At 49.7% G+C, this 19,787-nt stretch overlaps 1 protein-coding gene across 1 annotated transcript in view; it reads left to right on the forward strand.

Moving 5' to 3' along the window:
- Nucleotides 1-19,787, forward strand: part of LOC147733821 (protein KTI12 homolog) — a 448,752-nt gene that overhangs the window by 321,839 nt on the left and 107,126 nt on the right. Inside the window, exons 6-7 of the mRNA XM_086959025.1 lie at nt 952-1,111; nt 1,194-1,256. Of these exons, the coding sequence (XP_086815151.1) occupies nt 952-1,111; nt 1,194-1,256 (223 nt within the window). The remainder of the gene's footprint in view (nt 1-951; nt 1,112-1,193; nt 1,257-19,787) is intronic.

Here is a 19,787-nt window from a genome sequence, read left to right on the forward strand (position 1 = left end):
CACAATCCGAATTAGGTCTAGTGAGGGAATCTAATTTTTGATGCACAATGGTCCCAATAAGGGCGGTGGAGTAGTTTGCTAATTGTTATCAAGAGAATAGTGGCTTGACATTGGTTTGATTGAATATGCAACTTCTCTGTTCCAAAGTCATTACGCACACTGGGTTTTTTGATACAGAAATTGTCTAGATAGTCTGCCTTTTGTTGGGTCACCATATACCTTGTTTAGTAGCCTGTCCTTGTTTAAGCCCCACATATTGCCTGCTCTTATTTATTCCTCCCAGCATAGAACCTGGCTTGGTTCCATAGTCTGCTAATAGGTAGGTATCCTACAGCATACTCTTGCCCTTGGCTGGGCCTCTCATAGCCTGCACTTGACTGGGCCAGACACCCTCATCCTGCCCTGTGCTAGTCACCCTCAATCTGGTCTTGGGGAAATAACCTATGCCTTCTCTTGGTCAGGTTCCCTCAGTCTGCGCTTTGCTCACTTGTTGTCAGACACACTTGGCTGTGAACCAGTCACTGACATTTGATTGTGTATATTTCTTTACACTCCTTTATGCCTTCTTAGATTACTGTGTTTTACTATTACAATTTCCCCTCTGCCACGTGGCAGAGGGGAAATATTAATAGTTAAACACAGTAATCTAGCAAGGCCTAAAGGAGGACAAAAGAAATATACAGAATCAAATGTACTGTTATTTACAACTTCCAATGTAGAAAGTTAGTGTACTCTTGTATCGACCCAGTTACTTTGACTCCTTTCACTCTACAAGTCCTATTTTGTACTTTTTTCATGCTTCTTACAAAACCTTTCAATCGCTCTGTGCCTTTAGCCTGTTTTGCAGCTACTTGCCTTTTCAAGAACTAAAAATGTATGTTGAAACCGTGCCTTTTTGTATGATGTGACTTAAAAAAATGTTTGTCTTGCATATGCCCCATTCTCCTACAGATTTAATGCACTTGTACAGCGTTTCGAAGCCCCTGATTCAAGGAACCGCTGGGACAGTCCTATATTCACTGTGCAGAAAGATGACACACTGCCATTTGAAGCCATTTGTGATGCCATTTTCCACAGGAAAGCCCCTCCTCCAAACCAGTCAACACAAACAGTACGTGGATCGAACACTTTAAATTTACAATTGTAAATTATTTATAGATGCAAACATTTCTAATATTTTATATTTTACACAGCAACCGCTTTCATCCACTAATTTCTTGCACGAGCTGGACAAAATTACGCGAGATGTTGTGACAGTAAGTATTTACTTACTATTTAACTTATTTAAAGCACTTAGGTAAATCTACTTCAATGGATTGTTTGTGCAAATAACTTATCAAAGAAAAGGTGGTCTACATGTTGCATGCATGCATTTAGATGGATAAGCTTTCCAGAGCAGTACACTTTTCTTATATGGCAGAAAGGCAGGTTGTGTCCCTTTTCCCTCAAGGACCTACTATTTCAATTGGCCAGTTCCATTTAAATGGCCGCTCTCTCAAACAATGTGAGGAGCTCTGGTGCGTTGTAGAAGATACTGCACTTTAAGGTTATGACTGCTCCTGGATGTTGCTCTTCTGGTATCCCCTTTTCTTAGTTTATGCTGGGTTCAAAGCCTCAGAGCCTTTGCTAAGGAATTAGTTAAGGCACATTTATAAATGGCATTCTAGTACTAAGTGCTAGGTGGAGAATCCTGTATTTTTCTCTGCTTCAGTGGTAGGAACAAGGGCACCTTTCGTACTAATTCTTAAAATCGTTTCCAGTGTGCGTTGGAAGATTTGAATTGCACTTTAATATCTCTGTATGTTTATTTAATACCAGTACAGTTTACCACGATCGTTGATTACAATTACTGCAGATCTATACACAAAGCCTCTGTTAGCAGAAAGTAGAAATTCAAACAAATGCTATTCTTCCTGTTCTTCCGTTGTTAAGAGCAAAGACGTCGCTGTAGTTTTTAGCAAGATCTCCTACTCGGATTAGCCACTGTCACTGTCTCCTATTTGAAAACTACATTAAAGCAGTTTGCAGCAATTTATAACTGAATTGGACTTCTTTGGCACCAAAAAATAATAGGTTATATGTACTAAAAAAGATTTAGATAAAGAGTTGTTTACCACACTTGTGCAACGACTAAACTCGTTTGCAAACCTACCTAATAGGTTGGTTAGTAAAATAACAATTTGAAGTGAGTCGCAAAACGACCTACCTAATTAATATTCATTAGGCACGTCGCAAATTGTGATTACCTCCAATTGGCCACAAAGACCAGGATGTTTGCAGCAGATTACCATTGCCTGTCCTTGCATTTCAAAACTGAACTTTTATTTTTAAAGCAGCCCTGAAGAATGGACTGCTGTTTATAATTTTTTTTTAAGTTTTGAGGAACTTCACAGCACTGAAGTTGCCATCCAAGTTAGCCTCCCCCTAACCAACATCCACCCCAACTTGGAAGTCTTAATTCATCAGTTGGTTGCTACCGGTATGCTGGTTGCAAACCATTGATAGATAAGGTACCCATTTGGTATTTTGAGGGGACTTTAAAAACACGTCCTTTCAAAAAACCAAAGGGGTAACCATTATTAAACCTTTTTTGCAAATCATAAAATTGGTTTAGTACATATATAAGGTTTTTGCAGTCGCAAACCCCGAATTTTAGAGATTGAGGACTTACGACACCAGAAACCCTTGGTGCATCTGGCCAAATATTTCTTTAGTGAAAGAAGCCATGCAGATGTTTTTTTAGGCTGGCTTCCTCACAACCATGTAATCAGAGACTGAAAAGAATTTACAAGGCTCCTGATGTGCAGCAAAGATGTTTGTATTTTATTTTTACAGGCAATTCGCTGTTTAAAGAACAGAGGTGCATGAAGAAATTGCAATACTGAAGAATGCCTAGTGATCCTTAAATTGGTGGATATAGAAAATATGGAAAGTCCACAAAAGTATTTCTACAAGAAACCGTGTTTTCAAACTGTACAAGGTTTTGCTTATCAAGACCAATGGCATTAGTGTCCTGTATTGATTTCCCTATTTTCTTAGAGGACTAACTCTAGGCAGTCTCATCTTAGAGCTAGTCATCATACTTACCTTCTTTAGGGTGAGAGGTGTACTTCACATCTTGTCCACTACCTCCTCCCAGCTTCACCCCTTTTCCTCCACGTCCTCCGATTTTTTCAACCTTCATTGTCTCTCCCTCGTCGCCCCCCCAGCATCCTTGCTTGCTCCGTCCTTGATGGGTGTCCAGAGACGCTTCTGTGGTCAACATTCATTGAGCAGCGACTAGCTCATCTCAGCAAATGTTTCTGGAACATTATGGTCTCGATTCACAACCAATGAGCAAGGCTAATTGTACTAGGCCTTAACTTCATTATTTCCTGATATCCTGTCTGTCCTTCTGTCCCTCCTTCTAGCAAGATCTCACTAGAAGATCCTTTCAAAGATGAGGGGAAAAAGTGCCCATGAGAAGAAAAGTTACTTATCTTTGGTAATAAGCTTTCTAATGGTTACTTTTAGTTCCCTGCATATTCTTCATTGCCCCAACACCTGTATGTTTCTGAATGGTGAGAGGGTTGGTCCTTCATACCTGATTGTTGTGGTACACTGTAGTTTTGTGATTCTGTCATCTCCAAGGTTTCATCATCTTGCCTCTGATGGATGGGGAAAATGTGCACCGGACGTCAGCGCATTGGTGGTGTTTTAATAATATAATATCGGGTAAATTGATGAGGCTGCAGTCGGAGCATCTAGGACATCAACTGGTTCTAATATGGAACTACTGCTGTCTCAAAATTTCCCAGATCTAGTCTGGCGCCTGAAAGTGGATTTCCGAGATGAAGAAACTACAGGAAGATGGAATACTCGTTTAGTTGTAATCTTTAAAAAAAATCGGTTCTTTTCATTTCATTATTCTTTATTTCGGTTAACAACCTTACAAGAATGCAATACAATACATTTTAAAACATTATAATACAATATATATATATCTACACAATACCAGGTGAAGAATAAAGGAGAACTAGCAGCAAGGTCCTTCTCAGTTAAATCAGTGCACATATTCGAGGAACATTCATTAAATAGCAATTCATAATATTTAAAAAGATGTTATGAAACAATAAAAATAAAGTACCAGGAAACACTAAGATCAGGCCAATTCCTATTGTCATTATCTAGTCAAAGTTACAGTATAAGCCTAGATCGTATTCAATTACAATATAAGCCTAGATCATATTCAGTTACATGCACCACTTGGTAATAATAATATCAGTTGGGTTACATTAGATAATTACATAATGCACACACGTTCCAGTAAAGATTACGTATGCGCAATTAGTTCAAATACAATAGGCACAAGTCAGGATACATTCAGCTGCTGAACTACAGTCATGCCATCTCTCTATTTACATTACATTTTATAGCCTTTTCTCTTCCTGACTATCGCTACTGATAGGAGGAAGCGGCTTAGACTGAATACTATTGGGCGTGCAGTATCACCTTTAAACACTCTTTCGCCAACTTTAATATGGCGAAGGCCCAGGAGTTGGCATATGGGTTTTAGCCATTTTTTCCTTGCATATAAGTAAGCGGGACATATAAATAACACATGGGACTCGTCTTCCCTCAGGCCCATTTCGCATAATTCGCATAAATCGGATCCAGTGCTACCTCCTGGTCCTTTATTGCAGTGCCATTTCGAAGTCCTAGATTTAATTTGGAGGGCACTATAGCGAAATTTTAGATATAAAGATTTGGCCATTGGTGGGTAGATTTCGTCCATAAAAGATTCTAGTTTCATATCCATTTTTAATTCGAAGAACCCAAGGGTCAGAGTCCCCAGGTTAGGATTTCTCAACACAGAATCTTTAATATATTCCAAATACCTATTCTTTAACAATTTCTTAGAGTTATTGGTAATCAAATCGGGTCTGACCATAAGCTACTTAAACCCAGCTTTGTTAACCATTTTTCGATGTAGGCCAGCCATATGAAACATGTAGAGTTTTTTATTGCCATTATCTCCTTTAGAGCCTCTCTGTAGTCCACTGGCTCGTCAGTGGACCAGAGACGGACCCAATATAACAATGGGCGCAATGCAGCATGGTCATCTGATCGGCGAAAATTAAGATCCCATATAACCGGAGTAAGGGGAGTAGAGATAGGTATACCTAGCAACTGTCTGATAAATTTGTTTTCCTGGACCAAGAAAGTGCCTTTCGAGATATGTCCCCAGAGTTCTGCACCGTAAAGGGAAGCAGATTGTGCTTTATATTTGAACAAAGTGATTGCTGGAGTAACTGATTTATAATGACTATTTGTGTGTTTCCTTAAAATAGGAGCTTGATTCTGAACTAGTCTGATCTTTGAGGTTTCTAGTTGAGATTTCCAAGATATGTTACTATCTAAAGTGATACCCAGGTACTTAAAACTTTGGACTTCTTCAATTTTTTCATTATTTATATAAAAAGTTTTATTAAAACCTTTATGTGGGTTGATTGCCATGACCTTAGTTTTGGACAAGTTAATTTCGAGCTATTGTCCTGACAATACAACCTAAATTTATTAAGAAGGTTCTGGAGTCCTTTAGGGGCTTGGGAAATTAAAATAGTGTCATCCGCAAATAATAGTGCCGGAACGGCTTGACCACACAACTTGGGAGAGTCATGCTCGCAGCCCAAGAGGGTGTCAGGGATATCTGAAAGAGACACGTTAGTGATAGATTCCTTACCTTAGAATATCCCCAGGCGTCAGACTGGATCCGGAAAGTTTTGCGTAGCAGTACCCTTGCGCGTCGGTAGGCGTCGTCTGCGGCTCCGCGTCCGTCGTCAACGTCGTGGGCGCCGTGATGACGTCGTCGGAGTACTTAGACGCCGCCTCCGCGTGCTGACGTCAGTTCTTCTTTTTTCCGCGCCAGCCAGCGCAGATCTGGAAAAAGCAGTTCCCTAGTCATTTTTTGACAAACTTTTTGGATCTTTTGATCTATTTCGAAGTCTTCACGACTCCGACGGTGCCATTAGGGATGCCCGGCTTCAAGCACTGCGACGGGTGCGAACGCCTCATGTCGATTACGGATCCGCACCGCCTGTGCCTGACGTGTTTGGGCGTCGACCATGGCGACGAGGCCTGCTCCGACTGTCGGGCCCTCTCGAGGAAGGCCAGGCGGGAGCGGTCCCGCAGGCGACTCGAGATCCGCCAGTCGGCCCCGCGCCGTGTGAGGTCCCGGTCCCACGGGAGGTCGAGGGACAGGTCGCGGGGGCGGAGCCGTCACAGCTCCGGGAGTCAACGCCACTCCTCCGGGTCCAAGTCGTCAGGTAAGAAGCCGAAGAGACATCATCGCTCTTCCGACTCCCCCCGACGCTCGCGCGATGCGGCCGGGGGTTCGGGTGACACCGCCCACGCGGCTCCTCGGGAGTCGCGGGCGCCGCGTTCGGCTCCTTACCCCCCGGTCATTGGGCTGAACGCAACGCCGGAGGAGATAGAGCGCTTCCTCATGGCCATGAGGTCCCTTTCTTCTCCGACGGGTTCCGCGGCGCCTTCGGGCCCAGTGAACCCGTCTGGGGGCCCTAGTGGGTCGGGGGATGCGACCGCGACGCCGTCGGGTGCTGCGGCCTCGACGCCGCCGGCGTATTCTACGCCGGCGCTGCAAGGCTCCACGATCCCGACGCCGCCGCTGCCCTCGGGCTCGGCGCCGCAGGGTTCAGCGGTCCCGGCGTCGTCGGTGCCTTCGGGCCCGACGCCGCAGGGTGCCGTTCGGCCCTCGTCGGGCGCTGGATCGTCCCCGGTGGACCTTACGACCCCCCCGGGGTCGGTCCGTGTGGTGTCCCCTCCGGCGTCGGCCTCGGCCGACGCCGTCCCCAATGCCTCCTCTGTATGGGTCCCGGCGTCGGGACGGAGCCTATCGGCGCCGATCTCGACGCCGGTCGGGGATTTCCTTCCCTATGATCCATCCTCATTCACTTACGACCCTGAGTCTCAGGAGATGGGGGAAGAGGAGGATTGGGAGGGGTCTGAGGACCCTCTGACAAGGGAATGTCAGTCTAACATGGACTGGACAGGAGACCTTGGGGAGGCCAGTGGCCTGGACACATCTCCAGACACTGGATTCGTCTCTCCTCCATCCGTGGCTTCGGAGGAGGGCGCAACATATAGTGTGGTGTTGATGAGGGCTGCTAAGGCTTTGGGCCTTGAGCTCCCCGTCGCGGCCGTGAGGACTAACCTCCTCACTGAGGTCCTTAAGCCGCAGTCATGCTCCATGGAGCCTATGCTGCCGTTTAATGAGGCCTTGTCGGACGTTCTTTTGGGCACTTGGTCCAGGCCCGCTACAGGTTCGCCTGTAGATAGGAACGTGGCCAGACGCCACCGCCCGGCTCCGGGCGACCCATGTTTCCTGTCCACCCACCCCACCCCCGAGAGTCTGGTTATCCAGGCCTCTAACTCCCAGACCGCCTTCCCGTCGGCTCCCCCTGACCGGGAATCCAAGAGGTACGAGGCCTTTGGCAAAAAGGTATTCTCGTCCCTTAGCTTAGGACTGCGGTCTTCCAACACCGCATGCCTCTTGGGCCGTTACACCCATTCTATATGGGAAACGGTGGCGGAATTGCTGCCAGAGTGTCCGTTGGAGGTACGGGCCAAACTCGGCCAAGCCCTAGTGGAGGGCCGGGACGCAGCGAAGTATTCGATCAGGTGCGGACTGGATACAACTGACTCGCTGGGCAGAGCGATGGCTACGACGGTGGCGATTCGACGCCACGCCTGGCTCAGATCCGCCAACTTCTCGGCTGATGTCCAGAATACCCTCATGGACATGCCGTTCGATGGCCGTCGCCTCTTTGGCGACAAGGCAGACCACGCGCTTGAGCACTTTAAGGACTCCAGGGCTACGGCCAAGTCCTTGGGCCTCTCGGCCCCGCGCCAGCAAGTGGGTGCCTTTCGCTCCTTTCGTGGCCAAGGAAGGGGCGTCCCCACGTGTGCCGCCAGCCACTCGCCGCAAACTGTCGTCCAGCGCGGCGGTGGCCGTGGAAACCGCCGTGGAGGCGGTCGGGGAGGCAAGCGGAGCCAATCCACACCTGCCCCCGCAGCATCCGCCTCAAAACCCTCCTAGTCCGTGCTTTTCGGCCCATGTGACGCCAGTGTGGGGCAGGGTTCGCCATCACCACTCTCACTGGCGCACAGTCACTTCGGACAGGTGGGTGCTGCAGATCGTCCGAAGGGGCTACTCCCTCCCCTTCGAGACGACCCCTCAAGCCATGCCACCGCAACACCACCGCGTATCGGGGGATCATTTGCGGCTCCTGCAGGAGGAAGTTTCGGCCCTCTTGGCCAAGGGGGCCATCGAGCGCGTTCCTGGGCCAGAAGTAGGTCATGGTTGCTACTCCCACTACTTCCTGGTACCCAAGTAGGGCAAAGGGGGCCTACGCCCTATCTTGGATCTGAGGAACGTCAACGGCTTCCTCCGGAAGGAGAACTTCAAAATGCTGACACTGGCTCAGGTCTTGGCTGCCCTAGACCCAGGAGACTGGATGGTAGCGTTGGACTTGCAGGATGCGTATTTCCACATCCCCGTCCTGCCGGCCCACCGGCGTTACCTGCGGTTCACGGTAGGCCTCGAGCACTTTCAGTTTACCGTGCTCCCCTTCGGCCTTACCAGCGCCCCACGGGTGTCCACGAAGGTGATGGCGGTGGTCGCAGCTCACCTGCGCAGGTTAGGGGTTTGTCTTCCCCTACCTAGACGACTGGTTGTTGAAGGCGGGCTCGCCCCAGGCAGTCGTCAACCACCTCCAGACTACGGCGGATCTCCTGCACAGGCTGGGATTTTCCATCAATGTGCCGAAGTCACACCTGTGCCCCTCTCAGAAGCTCCTTTTCATTGGAGCGGTTCTCGACTCTGCGCAGTTTCGGGTTTACCCGCCCGAACAGCGAGTCCGGGATATTCAGGCCCTGATTCCGATCTTCGGGCCGTTATCCCGGGTTTCGGTCAGGCTGACGCTGCGGCTTCTGGGGCTGATGGCCTCCTGCATCCTTCTGGTGCATCACGCACGGTGGCGGATGCGGGCTCTGCAGTGGGACCTGAAGTTTCAGTGGGCCCAGCACCGGGGCAACCTTTCCGACCATGTCCTGATCTCGGAGGGCACTGCGAGACAGCTGCAGTGGTGGCTCACGGACCGCGATTGGGTCAACGGCAGATCCCTCTCCCTTCCCCAACCGGAGCACGTAGTCCCGGCTCCATATCAATCTGTTGGAGCTGCGGGCGATTCGTCTGGCACTGAAAGCATTCCTCCCGTCTGTCCGAGGGAGTGCAGTGCAGGTGTTCACGGACAACACCACCACCATGTGGTACTGCAACAAACAGGGCGGTGTGGGGTCGTGGACCCTATGCCAGGAGGCTCTGCGCCTCTGGCAATGGCTGGAACATCAGGGCGTGACTCTGGTGGTTCAACACCTGGCAGGTTCTCTGAACGCCAGGGCGGACAAACTCAGCCGTTGGTGCTCGATGATCACGAATGGCGTCTGAACTCGGACGTGGCGCAAGGCCTCTTTCTGCGTTGGGGAGAGCCTTGGTTAGATCTATTCGCCACCGAAGAGAACGCGCAATGTCATCAGTTCTGCGCGTTGGAATTTCCAAGGCGGCACTCGCTCGGAGACGCTTTTCGTCGTGAGTGGAGCTGCGGTCTGTTGTACGCCTTTCCGCCTATACCTCTTCTGCCCAGAGTGCTGAAGAAGATCAAGCGCGACCGAGCACAAGTCATCCTTGTGGCTCCGGACTGGGCACGAAGGTACTCGTATCCCGAGCTACTCAGTATGTCAGTCGATCCCCCGGTTCGTCTGCCTCTTCAGGAGGACCTTCTGTCGCAGCAGCAGGGGACGGTCCTCCACCCGAACCTGTCCAGTCTCCACCTCCATGCATGGAGATTGAGCGGCGACAGTAGAGGCCATTTGACTTGCCTCCTGAAGTTTGCAACATCATTCTGGCAGCCAGGCGTCCCTCCACAAAAACGGTATACGCCTGCAGGTGGAACAGATTTGTGGCATGGTGCACAGCAAAGGCTGTGGATCCTCTCAATGCCCCTCTCTCTGAGATTCTTCTCTTCCTTCTTTCTCTTGCCCAGCAGGGCTCTGCTCTGGGCCCTATCAAGGGCTATCTTTCGGCACTTTCAGCCTTTCTGAGGCTGCCTGACCAACCTTCTTTGTTCAAGTCCCCTATAGTAAACAGATTTCTGAAAGGCATCACTCATACCTTTCCTCCTGTTCCTTTCGTGATGCCTCAGTGGGACTTGAACCTGGTTCTAACATTTCTGATGTGTGCTCCCTTTGAGCCACTTCATAACTGTCCACTTCGCCTTCTTTCTTTGAAGACTGCCTTCCTGGTAGCCATCACCTCTGCCAGGAGAGTGAGTGAGCTCCAGGCTCTCTCTTGTAAGCCTCCTTTCCTTTCAGTCCATCCGGACAAGGTTGTTTTGAGGACTAGGCCCTCCTTCTTGCCTAAAGTGGTCACGGCCTTCCACATGGGGCAGTCCATCACATTGCCCACCTTCTTTCCGCCTCCGCACCCCTCGAGAGAGAGGAGGAGAGGCTCCACCGTCTGGACCAAAACGTGCGCTCTCGTTCTATCTGGATCGCACATGCCAGTTCCGGGTGGATGAGCAACTCTTTGTTGGGTACGTGGGTGCTAAGAAAGGGAAAGCGGTGCACAAGAGGACCATTTCTCGATGGATTATCATGTGCATCCAGGCGTGTTACTCCTTGGCTAAGAAGGAACCACCTGTTGGGCTGCGGGCTCATTCCACTCGAGCCACGGCCACTACTACTGCCTTGGGCCGAGGTGTGCTCTTGCAGGACATTTGCCAGGCTGCTACGTGGGCTTCGTTGCACACGTTTGCGAGGCACTACTGCCTGGACAGTCAAGTCCGGAGGGATGGCTACCTCAGCCGTTCCGTTCTCCAGGACTTTCTGGTGTGAATATTGGTTCGCAGACCCACCACCACGGGGATGGTATTGCTGGGGGTATCTATTCTAAGGTAAGGAATCTATCACTAACATGTCTCTTTCAGATGCACAAGTTACTACTTGTGTAACGATATATCTGTAAGAGACATTAGTTAGTGATAGATTCCTTACCGACCCACTCATCCTCCCCGTTCTGCGAACCGATATCTAGGGTTAAGGTCATCCCCTTTCAGGGCCCTAGTTTCTTGGCACCAGTGTCGGTTTTTGTCATGGCTCTGCGCTTCTGGCGCGGAAAAGCTGTGGCTAAGAACTGACGTCAGCACGCGGAGGCGGCGTCTAAGTACTCCGACGACGTCATCACGGTGCCGACGACGGACGCGGAGCCGCAGACGACGCCTACCGACGCGCAAGGGTACTGCTACGCAAAACTTTCCGGATCCTGTCTGACGCCTGGGGATATTCTAAGGTAAGGAATCTATCACTAACTAATGTCTCTTACAGATATATCGTTACACAAGCAGTAACTTGTGCGTCATTAACGTAAAGGGAGAATAAAGTAGGCGCCATAACACATCCTTGCCTAACTCCTCTCGCTATGTCTATTTTCTCACTCAGCTCCCCGTTTGGCCCCCATCTGACCCTTGCAAAATTTTTCTTGTGCAGTCTGATCAGTTGTTGGAGAATGTTCCAAGGGACACCCATATCATTTAGCGTTCTCCAGAGGTTCCCACTCGGAACAAGATCAAAGGCTGCTCTTAGATCGACGAAGGCCACATACATATGGGAGTTCTTTATGTTAATATATTTCCAGACTAAACATAAAAATCTAAAAACCTGGTCCACTGTACAAATTCTAGGTCTAAAACCAGCCTGGTACTTTGTAAGAATGGAGTGGTGCTCGACCCATGCGTTAAGCCTACTAAGAAGTTGGCAGGAAAAGATTTTTTGCAGCACATCGATCAAGCTGATAGGTCGATAATGAGATGGATTAGACCTATCCCCTTTCTTAAATATATTCACGATTTCTGCACCCCTCCAGGTCTCCGGAATTGGGGCCCCTCTGGTTATTTTATTTGTAAGTAAATTAATGTAGGGAGCCCAAATAAAATCCTCATGCTTCCAGAGGTCCCCTGGTATTCTGTCTGGACCTGGGGCTTTACCCGATTTCACCGCCTTAATGGCTGAGATGGTCTCCATTAAGTTAAAAATTAAAGGATTCTCATATGGGGCTAACCTGATTTGTTGTATTACACAGTCTTCCTCTTCTCCTTTACAAGAGTAGAGCAAGGAAAAGTGTTTGACCAAGGTGTTTTCCTCAAGAAATCTGTCATTTGCCACTGTGACCCCTTTCGTGCCCCTTGCAATGAGGCTCCAGAAAGAGGTCTGATCATTTAGTTTGCAGGCCTCAAGCAGATCCGACCAGACCCTCTCATCCTATTCCATCTTGGCTATCTGAACAGTTTTTTTATACTGTGTCCTCTTAGCTCTAACAATGTCTAATTGTTTTCCTTTCACAGCTTTGATAAGATCTGTTTTAGCTCGTCTACAAGCTTGGTTGTACCAAAGATTTTCCTGTGTATGAGACCGGCGATCAGAGTCCTTCCTTTTTATCGCCTTTGTTAGAGCAATACCAAGTTCGGAAATTAACTGATCATGGGTCTCCATGACAAGTGAGTTATCAATAACAACGTCAGCATCAACTAATGGAGTCATGTATTTAACAAAGAGTTGATAGACCTTCCTGACAGTGCCCCCACTACCCAATACCGTGGGCCACTTCAGGCACCTGCGATTGTTGGATTCTATAGGTTAACATGAGGATATGAGGTCCGTACTACCTTTTACGCTAGAGGAGATAAAAAGTGAGTCTTGAGTGCACAAGGAAAGTGGAAAGTGATCACTTTCAGTACGCTTGTCTACCCTTATATCCACTAGCATTGGCCATAAGGCCAGAGAGACTAAGATATAATCTAGATGGCTTATGCAAACCCCTCTGACAAATGTTGGTCGAGTAGGACAGTCGGAGGGAAATCGCCCATTACATGCACGTAGTCTATGTTCAAGTGTCATGCTTAGAATTTGTAGGGCACTTGTTGTACATGCAACTTTGTACTCTGCATCAATATAAGGAATATTATTAACGGTGTCCTCATCCCTGTGAACATCTTCCAGACCTAGAATGGGCTCGAAGTTCCTGTTAAAGTCACCACCTATAATTAACATAGGATTGTCGCCCAGCTCCGAGATAATGTTACATAGCTGCGTTATTACTGGTGGCTCCTTACATGGGTTATGCGGTCTACTATAAATATTGATCACATAAAGTGTAGGTCCTTTGGGTTTTTTTAATTCTAAAATCAATATATCGGGTTTTTTTAAATCTATTTGTTTAAATGTGACCCCCATTGTTATTCTGGCCCAAATCATCAGACCCCCAGAAGGTCTGCCGCCATGTATATTAACTGCTGGAATAAAAAAAGACCTATATCCAATTTTATAGTAGTTTTCTAACCCCCAGGTTTCTTGGAACAGAATGAGGTCCCCGCTCTCGAGATATTGGTGCCAAACTGGGTCAGGCAGATTCTTTTTTATTCCTGCGATGTTCCAGGAGATTAGCCTAGCCTCCCTTGTTTTAATACTGGACGCATGCCCAGAAGCCATAGTGGTACTCGTAGGGGTATCTAGTATTGGTAGATCTACATCTGCTGCGTCTACTGAGCAAGTCATTAAGATCAATGGATACGTGGCCTTAAGGTCATTTCAAATCTCATCATCTAGTATAGACAAAGATGTTTCACTAGCCAATGAATTGCCTAGTATCGCTGCTAATTCTTGCGATTCTTGCCCCTGGTAGCTAGGTAGATCAGGGACATTGTAGTATATTACAATTTTCCACCATGTTTGTCTCATTCATAGGAATGTCATTTGTAGAGACAATTCTCTGGGATATGAAATCGCATGCTATACGGTCGTCAGGTACTCTACTGCATGCTATGATATGGCCCCTCTGGAGTCAATCACAGTCGTTTAGACCTGACAGTATCCCAAATCTATTTTCTAGTCTTATCTCCCAATCGTTTACTGGGGCACCCAAATCCCATCTGTATGCCCCTGTGTTCCACCTGTGCCTTGGAGTATTAGAATGTGCAGCCCCAAATCTATTTCCTGAATTCATCCCCCAGTCATTTGCAGAAGCACCCGCATCCCATCTGTGCGCCCATGCATTCCACCTCGGCCTTACAATATTCGGTTGTATCACACTTTTCTTCTCGCCTTGAAAAAATTCAAGGGTAAGGGGAACAATAGTTCCACTCCTACGTTGGGGGGGGAGAATGTTTGACAAGACATTAGGTAATACAGCCGTATTAGAAAAATTCAACACCACACAGTCACCTTTGAACTTTTTTGGTCTGCTCCCTATCCAGGCTACCCTCCTAGCCTTCTTAATCTCCCCAGCTAGCTGTTGTTTCCCCCATGGAGCCATCTGCATATTACCTGACAGCCAGTGTAGTGCCTTGCTAGTCAAAGATGAAACGGATTCTGACTGGCCAGGTTGTAAGACAGGTACATTGGCCAACACCAGCACCAAAGGTGAGGCCTCTGCTATAAATTGGAGAGAAGCTATCTCCGGGCACGGTGCAGTTGGTGCAGTTGATCTTATTGTAAGATCTTCTCTTATTACTGCCTCATTATCTAGGTTTTCTGGTGCCTGCCCAGGAGGGATATTCAATGCGGTGTTTCCGCTACCCTGTATCTCGCTTGCAGTATACTCTTTATTTATATCGGCTAAGTTTGATACTAGAGTTGTCATACTACCCACCTCTTCGGCAATCTTATTCTGTACCCCACCCAGTTTTTTTACCTCGGCGGTGAGCTTATCAATTTTACACATGAGTGGTTTGATAATCGCCTTTATTTTACAGTCAAGCATATCCGCTATCCTATCAAACAGCTCATCACCCATGGTTTGCCTGGCACTATCCTCCTCATGATCCGTACTGATTTCCTTGGATTTTGATGGCGGTGTAACCCTTTTTCTCCCAGATCGTAATCCCCCCCGCTTGGGCTGTGTTTTCCTACATATCCTGTCTGCCCTAGTTACAGGGGTGGGGGGGGGCTTGCTCAGTGATCACATCCACCTGTGTGTCAGGATCAGGAAGGACGTCCGTATCTGCATCGACCAACAACAGGCTACATTGGTCAGGAATTTCATTAACATGAAGATCAATGTCAGGGGCGTCACTATTTGCAGCAGGCAATGGTACTACTATCGGTCGGTGAATCAGAATTTTGACTCGGGGGGGGGGGGGGGGGTTAAGAATGGGAGATTGGCTCAGTCCTAACGACTGCCTTCTTTCACTGTTGATTTTAGTTACCACCTGAACCAGATAGTTTTCCATAGTATTGGAAGCGGGGGCAGGAATTTTTTTTAGGCATAATGTTCAATCACCCGAAAAAAGGGGATGAATGCCAAAGAACAATCACAGTATGAGATGGAAGAAGCTAAGTCAAATAATATCCTTAGATACAATGCAGTCAATTAAGCAATGAAGTCTTATTTCGAAAATCTGTGTCTGTCACCAATTAAGCAGGGGTCCTGGCCCAGTCCAGTCTCGGACTGTCTAAGACTGTCCGCCCTTTGTCCGGGCTTCGTCCGGCGCGTCCCGCGCGCCCTTGTGTAGCTTTAAGCGCCTCCTGGCGCGCTCGGTGGTGGCGTCCGCCTCGGGAATCCTGGGTAGTGTAGTTGAGCAGACCGGCGGAGCCAAGCCCGGCCGGTCGTCCGATGAGGTTGGGGGCGGAGCCAAGCCCGGCTGTGGATCTACGGTACGTGGGCCCCGGTGTCCTTCTTGCCGAAAGGGTGTTCCTCCCTCTTATTGAGGCAGTATTTGGATTTAAAATCTCTCTAGAATTGATTAAACAGAGCCGTGGATCTACGGTACGTGGGCCCCGGTGTCCTACACAAACAGCAAACAAACAACAGGGGACTCTGCCCCTTGCGCAGCTTTAAGCGCCTTCTGGCACGCTCGGTGGTGGCGTCAGCCTCGGGAATCCTGGGTAGTGTAGTTGAGCTGACCGGCGGAGCCAAGCCCGGCCGGTCGTCCGATGAGGTTGGGGGCGGAGCCAAGCCCGGCCGTGGATCTACGGTACGTGGGCCCCGGTGTCCTTCTTGCCGAATGGGTGTTCCTCCCTCTTATTGAGGCAGTATTTGGATTTAAAATCTCTCTAGAATTGATTAAACAGAGCAACACTCGTGGAACTTCATTTCTCACGTGCCTTAGAGGTCACGGACTTTAAATAAATACTACGCAACTAAAAAGAGCGTCTCTTTAAGATGGCCGACGACTTATGAGAAGAAGCACTCAACGCCGTAGAGTAGGCAAAGACATTCAGTAACTCAACAGACTCACGGTGGCCAAGTCTTTTCAAGTATTTATTAATCCGATTTGTCAGGTATCCAATATTACTTTGTTTTCTGCGCTGTAAACGGAAATGCTGGAGAACAAGTCACAGCCGTTTAAGACAAAAATTATTTTCGTACATGAAATCACACAATTGTAGACCTTGTTCTTTTGTACTGTTGGTCTCGAGTAATTTTCTTTAACAGATGTGCATCACGTTTGTAGACCTCTTCTTTTATTGTCAATCTTCCAGCAATCGGAGACTAATTTTGGGGGGAAAGGGCACTTTCCAAATGTGCTAAAATATCAAGAAATATAAATTAAGAATGCTGTTTATTTAGAAAACCTTTTTCTCTGTTCATAAAGGCAGTTGGCTCATTGCGGTGGAGTATGCTGGTTTTCATATCGGAGTATGTCCAGTTCAGACTAAGTTTTTCAGATTTCAAGTTGGACTACCCTTTGGTATAAAGTCTGCTTCATGAGTATTGTTCACTTGCATTGTAGTAGTAGCTGCTCATCTCAAGAGGCAAATTATTTTATTAATAGCCTCGGAACCCTGCCGGTGATTGCTGGTGAGAAGCTGGGAGGAGGGGGTGCCCCGGCCTGCTGAGGGGCTTGGTGGTCCCCGTGCACTGCGTACTGGGGTGAGGCCTGGTTCTGGTGCCCCGGGCGTGAGATTGCGACCCTTCCCGGCCAGCTGCAAGTTGGTGGACAGCTTCTACAGTGAAGATATCGAGTCCGGCCCCCCCTAGCTGCTTTTTGCGCCGGTGGACCGGCGGCTACATCGGGCCAGGTGGGGATGCTAGGGGGGCCCTGTGTGTGCTGCCGGGTTCCCCCTCCTCGACCCCAGGGGCCCTGAGTTGGTGGTGGTGGTGGTGAACGACCCCGAGGCCCAACCGGAGATCGCTGTGGTTGGGCAATAGTTGCAGTGGAACAATCATGCGGGCCCTCTCCCGCCGCCCCTTGGGCTGCCGTTAGTGCCCGGGGATCAGCGGCTATATCAGGCAACGTGGGGGAGTAGGGGGAGTCCGGTGAGTGCGGCCTGGTCCCTCCTTGAACACCGGGTGGACTTGGACTGGTGGCGGAGGACAGGCACTGTGGTCGCCCTGGTCCTTTGGGACCCTTGATCTGGAGTGGGGGTGGGCCTGGCCGGGTGCATGGCCTTTGGAGGTGCTCCGTGGTGGTCCGGTGCCCGGTGAGGGGCCGGGAGGGGTGGCGCAGCCGTCGGGAGAGGACGCTGGATAGCTGCTGACCTTCTCCGCTGCTTGGGCCCCGGGCATATATGTAGGCTCTGGGCATATATGTAGGCAGGTGGGCCTAACTTGGTGGAGACTCCCTGCTCTGACTGTGGTGGTGGGGCCTGTGATTGGAGGCCACATTGGGTCGCGGGCCCCCTGGGTGGACGAACAGTCTGGGTCTCATTATCGGCCCTGGGTGTGGGGTCGCCGGTAGGGCCTTGCCGCCTTAATGAGCTGCCACGTTGGCTGACAGGTCGGCGGGGGTTCCGCAGGCTGGTCGAGGCTCCCCTGTGGTGGATTGCGCTCCCGGCTTAGGGGTGCCTTCCATACTTCTGCTCTACCTTCACTTCTTCCCTTAGGATTGGGCCGAGTGACGGGCGGCCTGCAGCATGTCGGAGCTTGGTTGGACCCGGTGTATGTGCGTAGCCTAGCCATACTTGAGCTTGCCGGGGGTCTGTGACAGGCCATCATGACGAGCGACAAGGGCGGCAGTGGTTCCACGAAGCACGGTCTCATTGATAAATTCACTGGCCCGGGAGCGACGGGCGGTGCGGCCGCGGGTCCCCAGGAGGCTGTGCCTGACAACGCGGCCCTGATGGCGGCAATCACCCAATCCAGGGACATGCTGGATGCCAAAATTGGTGCGGTGGGCGCGGATATTATGCTACTACGTCAAGCTCTACGGAATGCTGTGTCCCGCATCAGAGGCCGAGACCCGCATCTCGGGTGTGGAGGATGATGTCTCGGTCCTCAAACAGAAGGTGGCAAGAATGTAGGGCCTCCCGAAGGGTCTGGCGCTCCGGGTCGAGGATGCGGAGGGATGGGCAAGGCATAACCACCTGCGCTTTGTTGGATTTCCAGAGGGGTGCGAGAATGGAAATATGGAGTGCTTCCTCACACAATGGCTGGAAGGCTGGCTCCCTCCTGTTGCGCTGTCCCGGTGCTTTGTCGTTGAACTGGCCCACAGGGCGCTCACTCAAAAAACGCCGGTGGGGGCTCGCCCGCGACCAGTGATTGCGAGGTTGCTGAATTACCTTGACAGTGACACTGTGATGAAGCAGGCCCGCATCAAAAAACCCTTGCTATATGACAACCATCGCATTTTGGTGTTCCCAGACTATACCAGACTTGTGCAGCAGCAACGCCAATCATTTATGGCAGCAAAGGCCAGATTGAGGGAACTTAAGATCCCGTATGCCTTGCTGTTCCCGGCTCACCTGCGCGTTGTATTTCAATCCCGCACCCATTTTTTTGAGTCCCCGGAGAAGGTCTTCAAGTGTACTGATAAAACGGTGCGGGTACATATGCCGCCTGGGCTGCAATCCGATTCATCCCTGAGTGAGGGGCAGTTGAAGAATCCCCGTCGGAGGGGGCACAGATAATCATGGTCCCAGAGGGGTTCTAAGTCCTACAGAGCCTCCTCCCGGGGAGATCCGGCCTTGGATCCTTGATTCTTGAGCATTGGAAGGCGCCTAGATGCTAATCCAATTGGACTGTCTGATTGATTACGCTGTACTATATAGAGAGAACCCTTAGGAGGGCTGAACCCCCACCTGTCTAGTGTGTGTGGGGTGTGTGCCTGGAGGTTATGGGCTGCGAATTGGGGATCCATTTGTGGGTGCAGACTGTGCCCGCCCAATTGGGGATATGGTGTTGGACCCGTCGCAACAGGTACTTCAGTGTTTTTGAGGTATGGGGTGGGGGGGGTTTGTTGTGGGGATGGGGTTTGGTTAGGGGTTTGGGTTGTGCTGTTACACTGGGCACACCACTATATGCATGCACGCTGCCGGGTCCTGCTGTCCATGATACACCATGCTTGATGCCTGATGGCTAGTGGGGCTGTAGATGTTCGGGTGCCCACGGGCACTCTCCGTGTAGTGAGCTGGAACGTGCGTGGGGCTTTAGATAAAATCAAGAGAGGGGCTGTCCTGCGCCAGGCCAAGAGAGTCGGAGCTGATATTCTCCTTTTGCAGGAGAACCATTAGATGGGTTCCAAGGTCCTTTGCCTGCAGTGCTATGGCTTCCAGCAGGTCTTTCATGCTGGGTTTATGCAAGGTTCTAGGGGGTGGCGGTCTTAATTCACCGCAGGGTCCCGTATGTGCATGCGCAGCAATGGTTGGATCTGCAGGGACGATACGTATTTCTTCGGGGCATGATTGGGGAGGATCCCATCGTGTTGGGTTGTGTGTATGCCCCTCCCCCTTTACAGTGG

Source organism: Lissotriton vulgaris, chromosome 2_1, assembly GCF_964263255.1.
Source record: "Lissotriton vulgaris chromosome 2_1, aLisVul1.2, whole genome shotgun sequence".
NCBI lineage: Eukaryota > Metazoa > Chordata > Amphibia > Caudata > Salamandridae > Lissotriton > Lissotriton vulgaris.